Source organism: Larus michahellis, chromosome 9, assembly GCF_964199755.1.
Source record: "Larus michahellis chromosome 9, bLarMic1.1, whole genome shotgun sequence".
In the NCBI taxonomy this organism is placed as follows: domain Eukaryota; kingdom Metazoa; phylum Chordata; class Aves; order Charadriiformes; family Laridae; genus Larus; species Larus michahellis.
The window spans coordinates 36,405,245-36,420,934 of NC_133904.1; the positions used below are offsets into that span (position 1 = coordinate 36,405,245).

General features: G+C 40.8%; 1 protein-coding gene across 1 annotated transcript in view; it reads right to left on the reverse strand.

The window, feature by feature from the left end:
- Positions 1-4,863, reverse strand: part of LOC141749075 (sodium/hydrogen exchanger 2-like) — a 28,847-nt gene extending 23,984 nt beyond the window's left edge. The window contains exons 1-3 of the mRNA XM_074602148.1: positions 4,587-4,863; positions 2,639-3,102; positions 2,026-2,276 (exon numbers count right to left, since the gene is read on the reverse strand). Of these exons, the coding sequence (XP_074458249.1) occupies positions 2,026-2,276; positions 2,639-3,102; positions 4,587-4,863 (992 nt within the window). The remainder of the gene's footprint in view (positions 1-2,025; positions 2,277-2,638; positions 3,103-4,586) is intronic.
- Positions 4,864-15,690: the final 10,827 nt, after the last annotated feature.

Genomic DNA, 15,690 nt, shown 5'->3' on the forward strand with positions numbered 1-15,690 from the left:
GGCATTTATAATTTGGCAATTATAAGACCAGCAGTGCAGGAATCAGCTGCCTTTGCAATTGTTTTGCTTTAGAAACAATGCATTATTCAAAAGAATAGAAAATGGGTTCCATAATGGGTACAGCAGATTGTGATTGATAGAAGGAGACACCATTAGGATTGAACGTTTTCTGCTCCATGATGATTATGCAGCGTATTTGTTTCACTGTTCTGTCTTACACTCCTATAAATAGGCTTTCTCTTAACCTATTCCCAAAGCTAGGATTGTTTTCAGAATGCTAGAATGTTGCTCCTATTAACCATTCAAGGAAACAAAATCTGCAAGATATAGGAATGGTTTCTATCCAAAAAGTACCACTAGTTTTAAAATAGATCTCCCTGATACTCCTGTTTCTAGCTGGTACCTGACTTAACTTTTTTAGTTTCTTTTTATCTTCATTATTATCAGATTTACAGTTGCTTACACTGTAGCTATCAATGCAGCAGAAGTGCACTTTATAGTCTTCAGGGAAATATGAAAGTTGGTTGTGATCCTCGGCACCAGCTGACTGAGTTTAGGCAGGAAAACCAAATGCAACAGATACCAGCCCACAGAAACCAGAAAGACTGACTCACTCTGTTTTTCATCTGTCTCTGCTTTGACTATTAGGATTATTATATCTACTTTTTTCTCAGCACCTGCTCTGCAAGAGAAAAGCATGAGATAAGCCAAAGCTCAGCTACCTGTTTAAAACTGAAGGATCTGGCCCAAAATTATTATTTTATTGAAACACCTACCCAGTAGAAAGAAAAAAAAATTAACTGTATTATCTATAAATTACAGTTTGTGAAATGCTGAATTTACAGAAGCAAATTGTTTTGCTTCACCGATCCAAAAAGTTGCATTGAAATACATGAGGTAGTATCTGATACAGCGTGGGACTCAGCTGTAGGACACCAGCAGTCCTTGTTTGCCCCACGTTGCTGTAACCTGGTTGTACAAAAGCTTCAGAGTGAAGTGCTCTAAAGCGTTTTTTAGATTGAAGACTGTATAGGACTGACTGTGCTGTAGTAAACTGCAAGCAGTTTGGGTTTAGTACCTTTGAAACCTTGTTCTCTGACAACTTTGGCTGAAATTGGTCAGCAGGTTTCAAACATTACTGGAGATAGAGATGATAGATGACACCCTCACACTCAGGAGACCAGAAAAACTCATGAGCTGTGTCTGAACTTCTTCTGGCAGTAAGTCTGAATCTCCAGAGATTTCCATCAGAGCCCTCAACTCCCCAACAGTAGGAATATTTCCAGGCTTCAGCTCTGTAGAGGATACACAATGCCTGCCCCATCACTCACTTTGCTCTGTCACCATAAGGTCTGCCTCAGCACGCCTCTGGGTCCATCACCCAAAGGTAGCTGGTAGGCAGGGCAGCAGATCAGGACGAGGGTGCTAGAAGAGATGTCTGTAAACTCAGACCAAACCTTTATGAGGATTTGATTAAATATTCCTTGCAGCTCTTCAAATCATAGAATCATTTAGGTTGGAAAAGACCCTTGGGATCATCGAGTCCAACCATCAACTCCACTCTACAAAGTTCTCCCTTACACCATATCACTGAACACCACATCTAAGTGTTAGTTTTGACTGGGCCATGCATGGAAAATAACAAAATATGCCAAGAAGGCCCCTTCTGGCTCTGCCAAACCCACTAAACATCTCACTGCTTGAACATTCAGGGTTTCCAAACAAGAAACATGGAGCTCGAATAAATATTCCTCAATCACCTGCACAAACCAATCAGCTGTCTGAAGCCTGCCCTGCAGTAGTCATCTGGATTGCTCGTGACTTGCAGCTATTACCATTGATGTGTAATTGTGTAATGTGTGAAATGGGGTTACAACTCTCAGCTCTTCCACAGGCTTTTATATACATTGCTGCCATACCCAGATTTCCAACTACGCAAATTTATGTTAAAACATTTTATGATACTTCTCAGTAAATATAGCCAAAAAGCTTTCCTGGACAGATCAGATGCTGGAATATACTTACGCCACAATCCCCGAAAGGTGAAACATTTCAGCGGTGAGGTACGAAAGATAGCTGTACAGGAAGACAAAGAGCGGTTCAATGACACGGATATCCTTGGTGAATCGCGTGGTAAAGGCGGCGGTCATCCCAAAAGTTAGACCTACTAAAACTCCTCCTAGCCCAACCACAAAGAATTTTCCAACTCCAGCAAAAATATCCACGGTTTTGATGGTTGGCATTTCACAGAAAGATCGAAATAGCTTGTAGAGCACCTGGATGAAAAATTAAAGAGGAAAAACACCCATTAACAAGATATTCATCAGACATGGCCATATGTAGCAATGACATTAAAATACATTGCTGGGATTTCTGCCAGTGCAGGGTCAGCATCCTTCTCTGGAGGTCAGGCTCCTACCAGGGGAGCGCTGTGGCACTCACATGCATTTCTGTCTCCAGACATACAATAGAAGAGATGTTCACCTGAAAGCTTCTGAGGGCCTCAGGTCAGAGAAGAGGACCAGGAGTCCTGTGCTAGAAGAGGCTGTTGATGCCTTTTTCCTCTGCAGGGAAACTCTCAGCACCAGAGCATCCTTCCTCTGAACATTAAAAACTCAAAATAAAGGCTAGTCCTTACCACCGTCACTGCATCGTTCAGGAGCGATTCACCGAAGACCAAAATGTGTAGCTTTTCATTGACGTGTATCTCTTCAAAGACTGCCAGCACTGCCACGGGATCCACGGCGGCGATCAGGCTGCCAAACAGTAGGTTGTGGAGCAACGACACGTCCTGCAGGCGAAAGGCTTTCACCTGGCAGATCCCATACAGGGAAAAGCCGATCCCAAACACATTCCATATTGTCCCCACAACTGCGTAGAGGAGGATAGTGCCGATGTTCTCAAAAAAGGGACGGCTGGGCATGAAGTACCCTGCATCAAGGACAATGGGTGGCAGCAGGTAGAGGAAAAAGATGTCACTGTCCATAACAGGTGGTGACTTGTCGTTCAAGCCGTAGATGATTCCCCCCATGATGAGTCCTACAAATATCAGTAAACAGCTTTCGGGAACAACAGAAGGCAGCTTGTTATATAGATGAAACCCTGTAATGGGATAAATAGAAAAAAAAAAAAGTATTATCTCATCAGCCCAAACTGGCTGAAGAGCACCAACCAGGTCCTTGTTAGGGCGAGGAAGCTCCCCCTGCTCAGTCCTTCAGCAGGCTTTGGAGTAGTAGTAATAAATGCACACAATGAAGATGAAGTTGCTCAATCAGAAATTGGCTAGAAAATCTGAAAGATTACTGGAAATACCAAACTTTCTAATATTACTGTTGGTTCTACTGCTTGTTGAGACTGCTTTTCATCATAGCATAAGGTTAAAGATACATTTTTAGGTAATACAAAAATAGAAAAACTAAATAATCTGCATAAATAAAAAAGCGTTTAGATGTAATGCAGTGAACAGGCCATCTTCAACACTAATGTAAATAGCAATTGCTAATTTTAAAAACAATACAGATTCTATGCATCAAAAAAAATGTCAGAAAGTATTGTCTTTAATTATAAATGGTGCCACTTTTAATATTATTTAATAATTAACAACTAAAGCTAAAGGCAACATTGAAAAAAGTTCAATCAAGCCAGCCTTGTGCAATGCCCAACATTAGAAATGCTGACAACCACCACAAGTACTCAAGGTGGGTTATTAAAAGAAAGAAATTGAAACAGACCCAACTGGAATAGGAATAATAAGAAAAAAAAATCTGTGATCATTATTATTTCTTCATGCATGTTAATAGAGTTGAGATCTCATCATATAATATGCAGAATAGCCAAACGAAAAGACCATTTCCATCTGAAAGAAATTCTGATCTAAATGAATCTCAGAGACTTCTCCCTTCTGAGGAAAAAAATAAAAGAAAAAATGCTATAAAATAACTTTTATTGCAGTAATTTAACAGAAGTGATCACAATTCCTGGAGAATAAAAACAAAAGAATATATAATTTCCACTTTTCTATGCCCAGTTTTGCAGGGGAAAAAAAAAGATAGGTCCAAGTTATACAAAATGTAATTTCTTAGGCGTCATTACACAGATAATCTCCTTGAATGCAGAGAGATTTTATTTTAGGCTGTATAACACCCCACACATGGACTGAATTATTCCTTGTAGCTGGCCAGATGCAGCACCCTTTTTTAAGTCCAAGGAGTCTTCATTTTAAGATGAAGATGTCAGTGGACAACCTGCACGTAGTTTAGCTGGCAAGCTAATCAAGATGAATACACACCTTGGTGTATACTGCAGTTAAATAAAATTCCTGGAAACCCCGGCAGTTTTCCTACTAATAGCAACACCATGCACAGGTGTAAACTTCTAGATGGAAAACCATAATTTCCAAACTAAAATGCAACTGGGTAGTTATTTTCCGTACGTGCAGTATGTCTGGCACACAATACGTGCATCCTTAGGACTTGGCATCTTATCTCAGGCTCCAAGATTGGAAAAGAGGTGAAGCAAAGGCCACCCCTCTCCACACCATCACCAAGACGACTCCCATCCTTCCTCACCCTCTCAAGATGCCTTACCTATTTTGGCCAAGGATGCAAGCATGATCCAGAGTGTGATTTCAAAGGGGACTTGAACATGCTGATAATCCGGAGAGAAAAACGCGTGCTCTGAGGATTCATTGCCCTGGGCTTCCTCAGCAGCCCAGCTGATGTTCTCCGGGATCACGTCTCCCAGCAGCGGCATCACTGGGGAGCCCTGCAGGGCTCTCACCCTGGTGGCTTGGAGGATGGAGGAGAGCAAGGACCCAGCTAGGACAGCAGCTGCAGCTTTGGATCCTGGTTTCTGCCCCTCCATTTGCCCTGGAAGCCGTCTGCCACGGGGATTTGGTTGCTCCCACTCTCACTGCTGAAGGCGAGTGGTTGGTAGCACTGCTGGAGACAGCGGAGCTCAGCTCACCCTCATTGCTGCAAAGAGAGGAGCAACCGCTCCACCTCACTCTGACTCTCCTCCCTGGTCCATTAGTTTCCAGCTGGGAGACTCTGCTGAAGAATCGCACCCTTTGGCACCATGTGCCCAAACAGGCAGAGGCTCCTCCTGCAGATGCTTCCCTGAAGAAATGTTATTTGCACCAGTATCAGATGTATTAATAATATAGGAAAAAAAACATATTGGGCCAAATTCCTCCACTGTGGAGTTTCGTTTAAGTTGATGATGTTTCAACAGGGATGAATTTGGTCCAAAGAACACATGTAATTAAAATATGGAGGCCCCAGGCTGTTGCTAGACTGATCGATGGCCTACTTGTTTCTCTTCAGCTGCCTAAACGACACCAAAATTAAGCTGCCAATAACAAGCTGTCGACCCACTTTGCTGCTGCAAAGTCAGAATTCAACATCATGCAGACACAGATCCTGGGTTTCTGTTGCGTGAAAAGGGGCCAAGCAGTTTTGGCAGAAGATAAACCCCCTTGCTTTCTAACACTCCTCACCGAGGTGGGAGGCTAGGTGCGGCTGGGTTTAAATTCTGAGTGATGCCCAATTCAGCACTATCAGTCCAATCGCGTTTAACATGTATTAAACTATTACGATTTGGATACACTAATAGTGGACTGCACCTTCAGTCTAGTCGTGCTCCTGAACTAGCACGGTCGCTCTCAAGTCTTTGGTCGCGTTCAGTGAGAAACCAAAATGACTAGCTACTTAAAAACAAAGTGCAGTTTATTTAAACAACAGATATACAGGTTCTTCGGATTGCTGGTGATAAATACACTGTCCACAAAGCACATGCAAATAAAGATATTGTTAAGTATACAAAATGCACGACAAAGTTATAAACAATACAGCCTGGCTATAAATATAGGATAGAGATTCTCTAGAGAAATTTCTAAGTTCCCCGAGGAAACACTTGGTATCATCTAAGTCTTACCCAAAGGCGCCCCTATGGGGGGGAAGAAAGGCTCAGCCCCTCGACTGATCCCAGAAATCAGTGATGTAATTCTTTGCGATGGTGTCTTCCCTGGGTATCCCCCATCTCTCGGGCTATTTTTATACTATTTATTTGTAATCTTCAAGGTGAAGTTTGAGTGACTTTAGTCATACATACTTTTATTACGATTGGTGTAAAATTCTCTCATTTCACAATTAAAGGTATAGTTTACGAGAAATTCAGGGCGCAGACTCAAGAAGGACTGGTCACACCTTGGAGGCGGGTAGCTTTCGGGATGGAGGTGTGTTTTGGTATTATAATGACATTATAATGAGCAAAGTTTGCACAAAGGACAGCATTTCATCAAAATGTGATGAAATGTTGGCTCAGGTAGCGTGTAGGCTGCTTATCTGTTCTGTGGTACCATCTCGTTCCCATATCTGCTATTCGTCACAAGGGAAGGCCACGGAACGAGCGTGTTCCGTTCCATCCCTTGTGTAGTTTCCCAAACAACCTTATACAGGGAATCGCAGACGTTGCATTCTTCGTGTGCCAGCTGCAGCTGTATTCTACCTCAGAAGCCTCTTGATTTTATGACTTTCCTTAATGTGTGAACAATGCTGTACTTTTGTATTCTTGGCCAATTTAGTAATTATTCCACAGTTTCTCGCTACCACATGAGCAGAAGGAGGATAAACTTCAGTAGACAGGAGAGACGCAGTGATACACTCTAGGAGTGACTTCTTTGTATTTTACCATGGTTAATTTGAATTTACACTGTGCCTTTACCACGCTTGCTGACTTTAAAGCAAAGCAATGCTCCTTTCATTAGAGTGGTCTTCTAGCAAACTAAGCTTTTTAAACTTGGTGACACTTTTCCCTTTGTATATTTAAAAAATAAACAAAACAGCAGGACAGATACTTGGAAGACAGATATCCCACAAGGGTTTCTCCATCTTTATTCCATAGTTCAATTCTACAGGGTCTGGGATGGGGAGGACAGGAAGAGGTGAGGAGGTAGGATCCCTTGTTACTGTGAAGAAGGGAGAATACAGTGCTCTTAACTGCAATTAAGTAGTAATTAAGAAACCACTCAGCCATAACTAAGTGCAGTGGAAGCAGTTCTGAGCCTGTGCTTGCATGACAAACCATCACATTCACTCTTTCTGCTGAAATATTTGGGGCTGAACTTGGGAGTTTGAAGACTTGTTCCATGTGGTGACATAGAAAAGGAGGTTTTTGCCAACCTCCCATTCCCCTCCACCACCATACATTTTGATTTTTGCTATTTTCAGGAGACAGGTGAGAAAGTTAGTATTCATTTGCATTTACCTTAAGCCAAAAATGAAACATTTGTCTTGGACGGAAAAAAAGACCTGCAACATTGAGCTCAATAGCACTGTCTGGAAAATGTTTTTGTGTGTAGAATCAATATCTATTTGATAATGGAACCAGAAATAAACAGCAGAGTTGGGACAGCATCTGAGGAAGGTCAACGGAGAGGATAACATTAAAATATGCTCCATTTTTTGAAGAAAGTTAACTTATAAAATCAAGACCTTAAGGACTAAGCAACAGCTAAAAGGTGAAGTGAAAAGACAATGCATCATACTTATTTACCTTAACTGCTCACCAAACCTCTGTCTGAACAGAGCATAACTGCGGTTCTTAAGGAAAACAAATGTTAACAGAGGGGAAAAGAGCCTGATCCAGTACCTTGCGCAGAGTTTTTAATGACCATGCTTCACTTGCTTCTCTGCTCCTTTCCATATTGATGGTTGCAACCCTTCAACAAGCTCTGTGCAGACGGATCAGTGCAGCCTCTCTCTGCAAAGTGCCTTTGATCCTGCAAAGCTTCGAGCATCTCCTTAAAAGCTGGATTGCCCTTCTTGGCCCAATTATCAGCTCGCTGTACCTAGACTTGTGCAAGGATAACAAAAGGCTCTTTGCAAATACTTTGGACATCATATTTCATCACAGTGAGAACCTCGAGGTTGCTTTTAGGATTTTGAAACTCCTCATTTTTCTGTTTTGCATAGTTTTACCCTAAAGTTCTATGTAAATAAGCTTGCTCCTCCCCTTAAATTCTTACATGTATCATTATATATTAGTTATGAGTTATATATTAGATATATATATTAGTTATAAATAAATGAAAAGCCAAAGACAAAATGTTTTCCCAAAGTTCTATGACAACACAACACATGTTGTTCCTCTTGTAATGGCTATTGATGTTATCGAGCCACTTTTTAATGTGAGTTCCATTTGATCGTACATTTATTGACATGCTTTCATTTTTTTCTAATGTAATGTGCTTTCCCACATTTTTAGGTTTCCAGGCTAGAATCTGATCCCTATAACTGTATTAACGGGTACCTTGGTCCTGCTGGAATGAAAAGGACTACGAGAAGAACAAAGTATTGTGTGATACAATAACAGTGACCACAATTCAGGCTCCTGCAATGAAAACGTTATATTAAATTAATTGCTTTAACTCCTTATACTCCTTAGTCAATGGCAACAAATTATTTTTCTTTACTTACTTTGAGAGGGAAAGATGTGAAATCTTTCTTCTTACCTTCCTGACATGTAATTACTTCTAAGTATACTCCTCCTTTTCACTATGAATATATGTATCATTTAAAAAACATAAATATTGTAAATTAAATCTCAGTTTCCATCACCTCCTGAAATTCATAGATCAACCACTGAAATTTATGAAAGAAACTCTGAACAAGCTCATGCCTTATATGAGGGGAAAGAAAAATAATTTGCAGTGCACCTTTTAGCTACAGTACCGCAAAAACTTTCCAAATTATCTGGGCCTCATATCAAGAAATCATTTAAGAATTTACTCAATTATAATCACTCAAGGTTTCATAGCTTACAGTTAATAACACATGAAAATCCTGTGTTGGATTGGGGCCTCCCAAAAATACCCAGCCCAGAGAACCACATAATATAATCCTCCCAAAAAAATTTGCCAAGCTCAAAACTCATCGGAGGTTTTCCTCTCACTGCAAAGGGATTGCAAGATTTCCCACCACTGGGACTCCCACCAATTTCCACTCCTCAGTGTAATTCAGGTAATCCTAGCAGAATTCTTTCTTTCATAGAAGAAAACGCCAGATGCGTGGCATCCGAAGAAAGCACAAACCCCAGGGCCAGCAGCCCCCGCAGGGACAGGGCTACCTTTGGCCACAGCAGTTCTACCTGTGGTTTCCTGATCTGTGTCAAGAATAAAGAGATTTTCAAATAAATACTTGTCTTGTTTACTGACCTCAGAAAGGCTAAAGCTTCTTTCTCTATTTCTATACTATGAAAGCTTAATATTTCCTGAAACTATTTAGATGCAGAGACATCGTGTCCATTCTCAGCATGTTTTTGTTTTCTCTTAAAGGAGAGGATGCCTTTTGATTGTGCATAGTGCCCTAAATAGGTAATTTGATTTTGGAAAATAGCCCATTCTTGTCTCTGTTAACTTTCAAACTTTGCCTCTGTAGGCACCGTGAATGCTCCTCTGCATTCCTCCTAGCTATTCACCCATCACCCAAACACGAGCAGCACTGCTCACCCCGCAGCAACAGAGCCACGGCTGCCGGCAGCACAGCAGGGATGCTCTCCCCTACACTAGTAATCCTTCAAACATAAACTGCCCTTCTGTGCCTTCTTTCCAAAAATTATTTTGGCTCTCACTGCGTTACCACTTCTGGCCGACCTAGAACAAGTCTAGTTCTGTAAATCCCCACTCTTCAAAAACCATGAGTAGATCTAATCCCTTACCAACATCCATTTCCAAGACTTTTTGACTTTGATACTATAGGCAGGATATAGCAATCAGTTTTTCACCTCATGTAGTTCTCAGAAGACAAATGATTTCTGCATCTTTCCCCCGGGGGAACACTTACCTTCTGACCACAGGGAGTCCCAGAAGTAATACAGTGGATTACTTCTGCAGGAGCTCTTGACTTCCTCTGAGGAAACTCTTTGGTGTGCCATGCTGAACCCCAGGAATTTTGTTTAGAGATAATCCAGATGATTTTTGGGATCACCCAGATGACGTTTTAGTGTTATCACCTTTTTTTTACCCCCTCTTTTCCAAGTTTACCCTTCTTCTGCTTACCCTAAAAAAATCTTCCTTTTTGCACAAAGCAGCCAACGGAGTTCATTAAAAGCATCCTGCTCCACAAGCAAATTAATATCCAGGAGCCTCTCCAAAAAAGATAAACCAGAATGGCAGTTTGGTTCCCTCTCCACCCCTCACGCCAAAAAAATTCAGATATACGTCCTCATTTGAGCTGGTTCTACACTGTAACTGATACAGCTCTCCAACAAAAGCTGTGGGACACACATAGAAAAGCTCCTAAAAAGTTACCAGTACACTGCATGTAATCAGCTTGTTGTGAAAAGATAAAATATTAAGTGTTAATGATATCTACCTTTGGTATGTAAATATGATATTGCCCACTAACATCAGAACAGCCATTTATTTACATGCATTATCTAAAATTTGAAGGAGAAAGCCATTCTCATTTACAAATGTGCAAAATCTCTTTTCCCCCATCAGAATGGAAAGTGCTTATATTTTCACATATAATCACCTTATTTTTCAGTTTCTCCTCCTCACTGCCTGCATTTTCCATTACATTTTAATAGGCCAAGTGAAGTCTGTGCATAAAACACTGATCTTCTTTCTGAAGAAGCCAGGACAGAAGAGTACGTATTTCCATGCATATGCAATCCTGCAAGCAAACACAGAAAACACGTAAAGCAGACAGGCAGCTTAGCAAGAAGATTTAATTGGAACTGAAATTAAGACCAGGCCCCTCATCACACTTCCCTTGGTGGGAAGGACTGCACTCACAGCTATTCTGAACAGCAGGAATGGAAAAGCCCCTAAAATTCAAAGCCATGGTGTGAGTTTTTCCTCAGTATATCACAGGCCACGAATATATTGAGAAACTAACTTTGTGTTGCACTGAGCTGGATGAATTTTGTGCTGCTTAACTCATAGGCACCCCACAGAGCCCAGGTAAGAATGGATTTTTAATTTAACATCAGGGACTTCATTCAAAAATCTAGTTTTAACAAGAATTTGAACAAAATTACAGTAAGGAAATTCAATATTAATAAGAAAAATTCAATATTGATAAGAAATGAGTAAAGAAGAATAAATCAAAATAAGACATTCTCTGTACCCACACTCTCATCATCAGGAAGTTGCAGAGAATGTATACAAGCTATATTTTGTGCTTCATTGCTTAACATTTCACCAACTTGAAAATCACAGATTTATCGCTAATACCTTGCCTAAATGGAGACAGTTTGGCAAATACTCCCTCCCACATCAATATTAGGAACATCCAAAAGATCCACATTGTCCTTGCCTTGCACCTACACTTTTTCCATACAGCTTCCATATAGTTTCCATACTGCTCTCATTGCAAACACAGCAACCTGGTTACGCTCCCCCGCAACGCAGGATTCAGGCAGCAGAGTTGCACCAGACTGCACTATAGCTTTACATTTAAAAACTGCCTAATACTCATGGTCTTAAAGAATTCCTATAGGGCAATTCCAGGCTGAGTACCACTTTAAGCATTTTGGCACCAACTTCTGTTTGGATACTGCTTTTGTCAGTAACAGCTTGAACACTTTGAGCAATTGCTTAAATGACTTGTAAACTAAACGGCCTTTAATATTTTTCTTCATCGTTATAACTGGAGAAGCCTGTAACTGTGGCTTCAATAAAACAATTAATACTTGTCCTTCTTGGTAATCTAAAAACTATTTTTCTGATTTAAACTCCAAATTTTTAATTCCCAGAGACACATCCAGAACTCCCACAATTGCAAATCAGATTCACACTCATGACGAGATTTCTTCCATGAAATAATACTCTTAATACTCATTACTTTTTAGGTGATCAAATTAGAGTGAAATCCTTAAATCTGTGCAGAAAATCTCCAGGTTATGGTGCTGTACAGTGGGGTCAGTCTAAGAAATTCAGAGGCTAAGTCCAACCAGAGGAAGTCTCCTTGAATCAACCATGACATGGAAGTTGTTTCTCATTAATTAGGAGCCCAAACCAATAGGACTTCCAAGGAGCTTTCAAACCTTCCTCGTGAGACCACAGCTGAAGATTTTTCCTGCTCTAAGCATTACATATAACAATACTGGAAGGTACTTCACAGTGGGAGGAACAAACTCCTGCAGAGACCTGCCCTAGAAGGATGAGCATGGTCACGCCCATGGGTCACCTCAACATTTTTGCAAACCTCCATCCTTTCCTCAGCTGTGGTCTGACTGCTGGGAAGGTTGAGTGGTATCAGCTGCCTCCTCTCCTTTGCTGCTCTTGGTGCTTGCCTTCATGCTCACACACAGCCTCAGCTGTGCGGGAGGATGGAAGAAACTAATTTCATTCACCATTTTCTGCTTGTTTACTCAACTCTCCCAGTCCCCTGACCAAACGGCTACCCACCCACTGGGAAATTACACAAGCCTGGACAAACCAAATGCTGAATATTACTGTTGTCATGATAGTTCTGTAATCCCCAAATAAAGCAAAAGACAAAGAGGAAAGTGAATCAGTGTGATTACAGCAAGCAAACTGCAGTGCCACCTGCATTAAAACTTAGGACTGTAAATGTCTTGTAATAAAGCTGTAGCAGACCCAATACACACAAGCACAATAATTCTTCACCTCAGACAGAGGTGTGAGCACATCCTGTCTCCTGAAGATTGTATAATTTCTAGTGATATCAGGGATATTTTAATTCAGGGATTTCAACACAGTGTGGCGATCAGTCCTCATATATTGGCTTACAGAGAACCACACTGCGCTCTCTGGACGCCCACATGCTAGTCCCATGCACTGCGATGTGCTCCAAGGGAGGCTGGAGGTGCCCCATTAAATATCTACTTTCTCTGAAGTCCTTTATCTGCCGAATACAGGCTTTGGTTTCTTCTTGTGGAATAAACATAAGCAGGTGGATACTTCCTAGGTTGCATTTGTTATATAAAAATATTCAATAAATCTGTCCAAAAGCCATTTTAATGCAATGGCATTGCCTGTGATCAGTGACCTGTACTATATGTTTAATAGCTGGGCTCGCGCGGTGAATGGTTAGCAAAGGGAAGCAGAATTTTGTTGGCTTCCCTTCTGAACATTCAAACACCACCAGTGCAAATAGCCAGGCATAACATTTTAAGTTTAACTTGCACAATTTTTGTATATGCAACATTAAAACTTCCATTTTCTGTTCCAGGAAAGGTTTTTTGTAACTCAACTCACACGAAAGAAGAATAAGAATAAACAGAATCTGTTAATTTATTTACTTCAAGATGAGACTTTTTGGATATTAGTTTGCAGTTATGTTCCCTGTTCCATTAAGTTCACAAATACTATTCATTTGAAACAAAGCAGTAATAAAGTTTATGTACACAAAAAGAATGAGAGCAGGTGTGAGTCTGAGCTTTCTCCCACTCTTCTTTGTTAACTTTTGTTACATCTCAGAGTAGTAATTAATTATTGAAACACCAGCTTTATATGGTTGAGCAATGGACAGAGCAAGTAAATGGTCAGAGCAAGTAAATGGTCAGCATGTCTTTCGAATTTGGCACTGGAAAGCAGAAGCGTGTAGTCACTACAGATGGGAAATGAGAACAAAAAATAGCAACACAGAGTATTAACAAGTTATATCATTGCACAAAACAAGAAATTTATTGAGGATGGTCAAGGAACCCTAAACAGTAAGTCAGAGCTTACACATCAGCAATATTCTGTGGGTGCATTTCCATCACAGGAAACTCTAAGCATATGCTTTGCCTTACAACTCCTGAAACCTGAATGGGGCTTCCTACAGCTGGGTATAGTAAGGCCTGAGAGTTTGCAGAACAGCCTAATACATGAAAAGCATGAAAAGTCAATTAGAGCTATACCACTTGCCTTAATATAAAGTGAAGAACTTCAGCTTTGATGAATAAAACTCCACATTCATAGCAAAACAAGGGTTTCCAGTCTCACATAAACAGCAGAGGGAAATTAAAGCTTGCAGCCCTCTTTGGGGTTAATTCAGCTGCAGTGATGCTACCAAAATAAACATATAAGCCAGCATCGGCTAACTTGCCAGCACAGCTCACAGACGGAGCAGTTTTACTGAGTCCAGAGCTGCATATTTCAATTTTACATAGCTGGAACTATATTTAGGAAAGATGCTGTTTCCACTTACCCTCAAGGAGAAGCAACATCAATGAGACACGAAAAAGCCCTGTGAGTCTTACTGCTTCTTCTGTGGTTGTTTTAAAGACACAGCTCTTCTGGTCTCCTGCAGTTATCATTCACCAGGTGAAGTTCCACAGCCCCTTGCTCACCTGCCTTTCAGTGCTTAAACAAACATCAATAAATAAAGTCTCAGGAAAAGCGTCAAGATGCCAGACTGTTTCCAAGATACGGCAATTTAACGAGATTGTAACAAGTGCCATATTTTTTCTCCCTGAAAGAGACCCCCAAATAAGCATCCCAAGCAAAATAAAGTCCTGATAGACACAGTCCACAAAAGAGTCCCAGCACATTTTGTGCAAATTCCAGTAATTCAGCGCCGGACAGCCCTGCTGCTGATTGATGCACAAACCCCCCCTGGCTTGTTCCACTGCATGAGACATTCCTCCAGCCTTTTTGCCTTCCCCAGAGCACAGCCCTCAAGCGAACAGAGGATATCTGCAATCCCAACGTGGGACAGGATGGAAGAAAGGCCTTTGGCCTCTTGGGATTCACAGGTCAATACTAAACACTTTCATTTCCACTTAGAAGCCCGCAGGCAGCCAGGACGTAGTACATGGTAGCGGCAGAGTTTGTTAGCAGCTGGGCACTCATTTACCAAGTGGCTGCTGACCCACACAGCTGATTTATATTCCCAATAGACTGATGGGGTTATCACAAATAAATTAACTTAAAAGAGATGCAGGCAGGAATTAAGTGGTGAGATTCTTCTGGTAAAGAAAAATAGGTTAATTAAAATCAAACAGCTAAATTTTGGAAATCTATATGTAAAACAGGAGCAAAGCAGAGAAAAATAATCAAAATTGCAATTTCATTTATAAACTAGTGGAGAGAAAGCTGGATTTCACTTTTCTAGATTTTAACCAGCAGGATATAAGAGCATGAATTGATGGAAGCCATTATTCTGCACACCTGGGCATCCTTTTTCTGGGAAATAATCCTCCCTCCAAAGAGAGGTGGACTTCGAAATTTATTTGCAAAAATGGTTTTAAATGTCTGGAAATCCTGAAGTAAAAGGTACTACAGGAAACCACCACTAGATACCATCATTTAACTATTTAATAGATATTAAAAAAAATTGTTAATGTTGATCTGGCATATAAAAATCCCTATTACACACCCAGGTAGATTAAGTCACCTTCTATAGGGGCTTATTTCCCACCACTGACAAAAGAGAGCAGGCTGGGGAATGACGTGCTAACTATAGGTCTCGGTTAATTGGGTAGATTTAACTAAAGAGACCAGCTTACTCCAGGGTCCTGGTCCCAGTACCTGATGAGTGTTTCTCTGTGGGAACATGGAATGAGAACTGGATATGAAAGCAAAAATTCCCTGCCAGTGTTCCTCCTCAAATTTCAGATTTTCTGGCATGTGGATAAATGTTAACTGCCAGCCAGAATTTGGCCTTATGTGTATGACCCATAAAATACAGCACTGCTTTCATTTGTAATAAAATACATCTGCTGTTCCTCAGC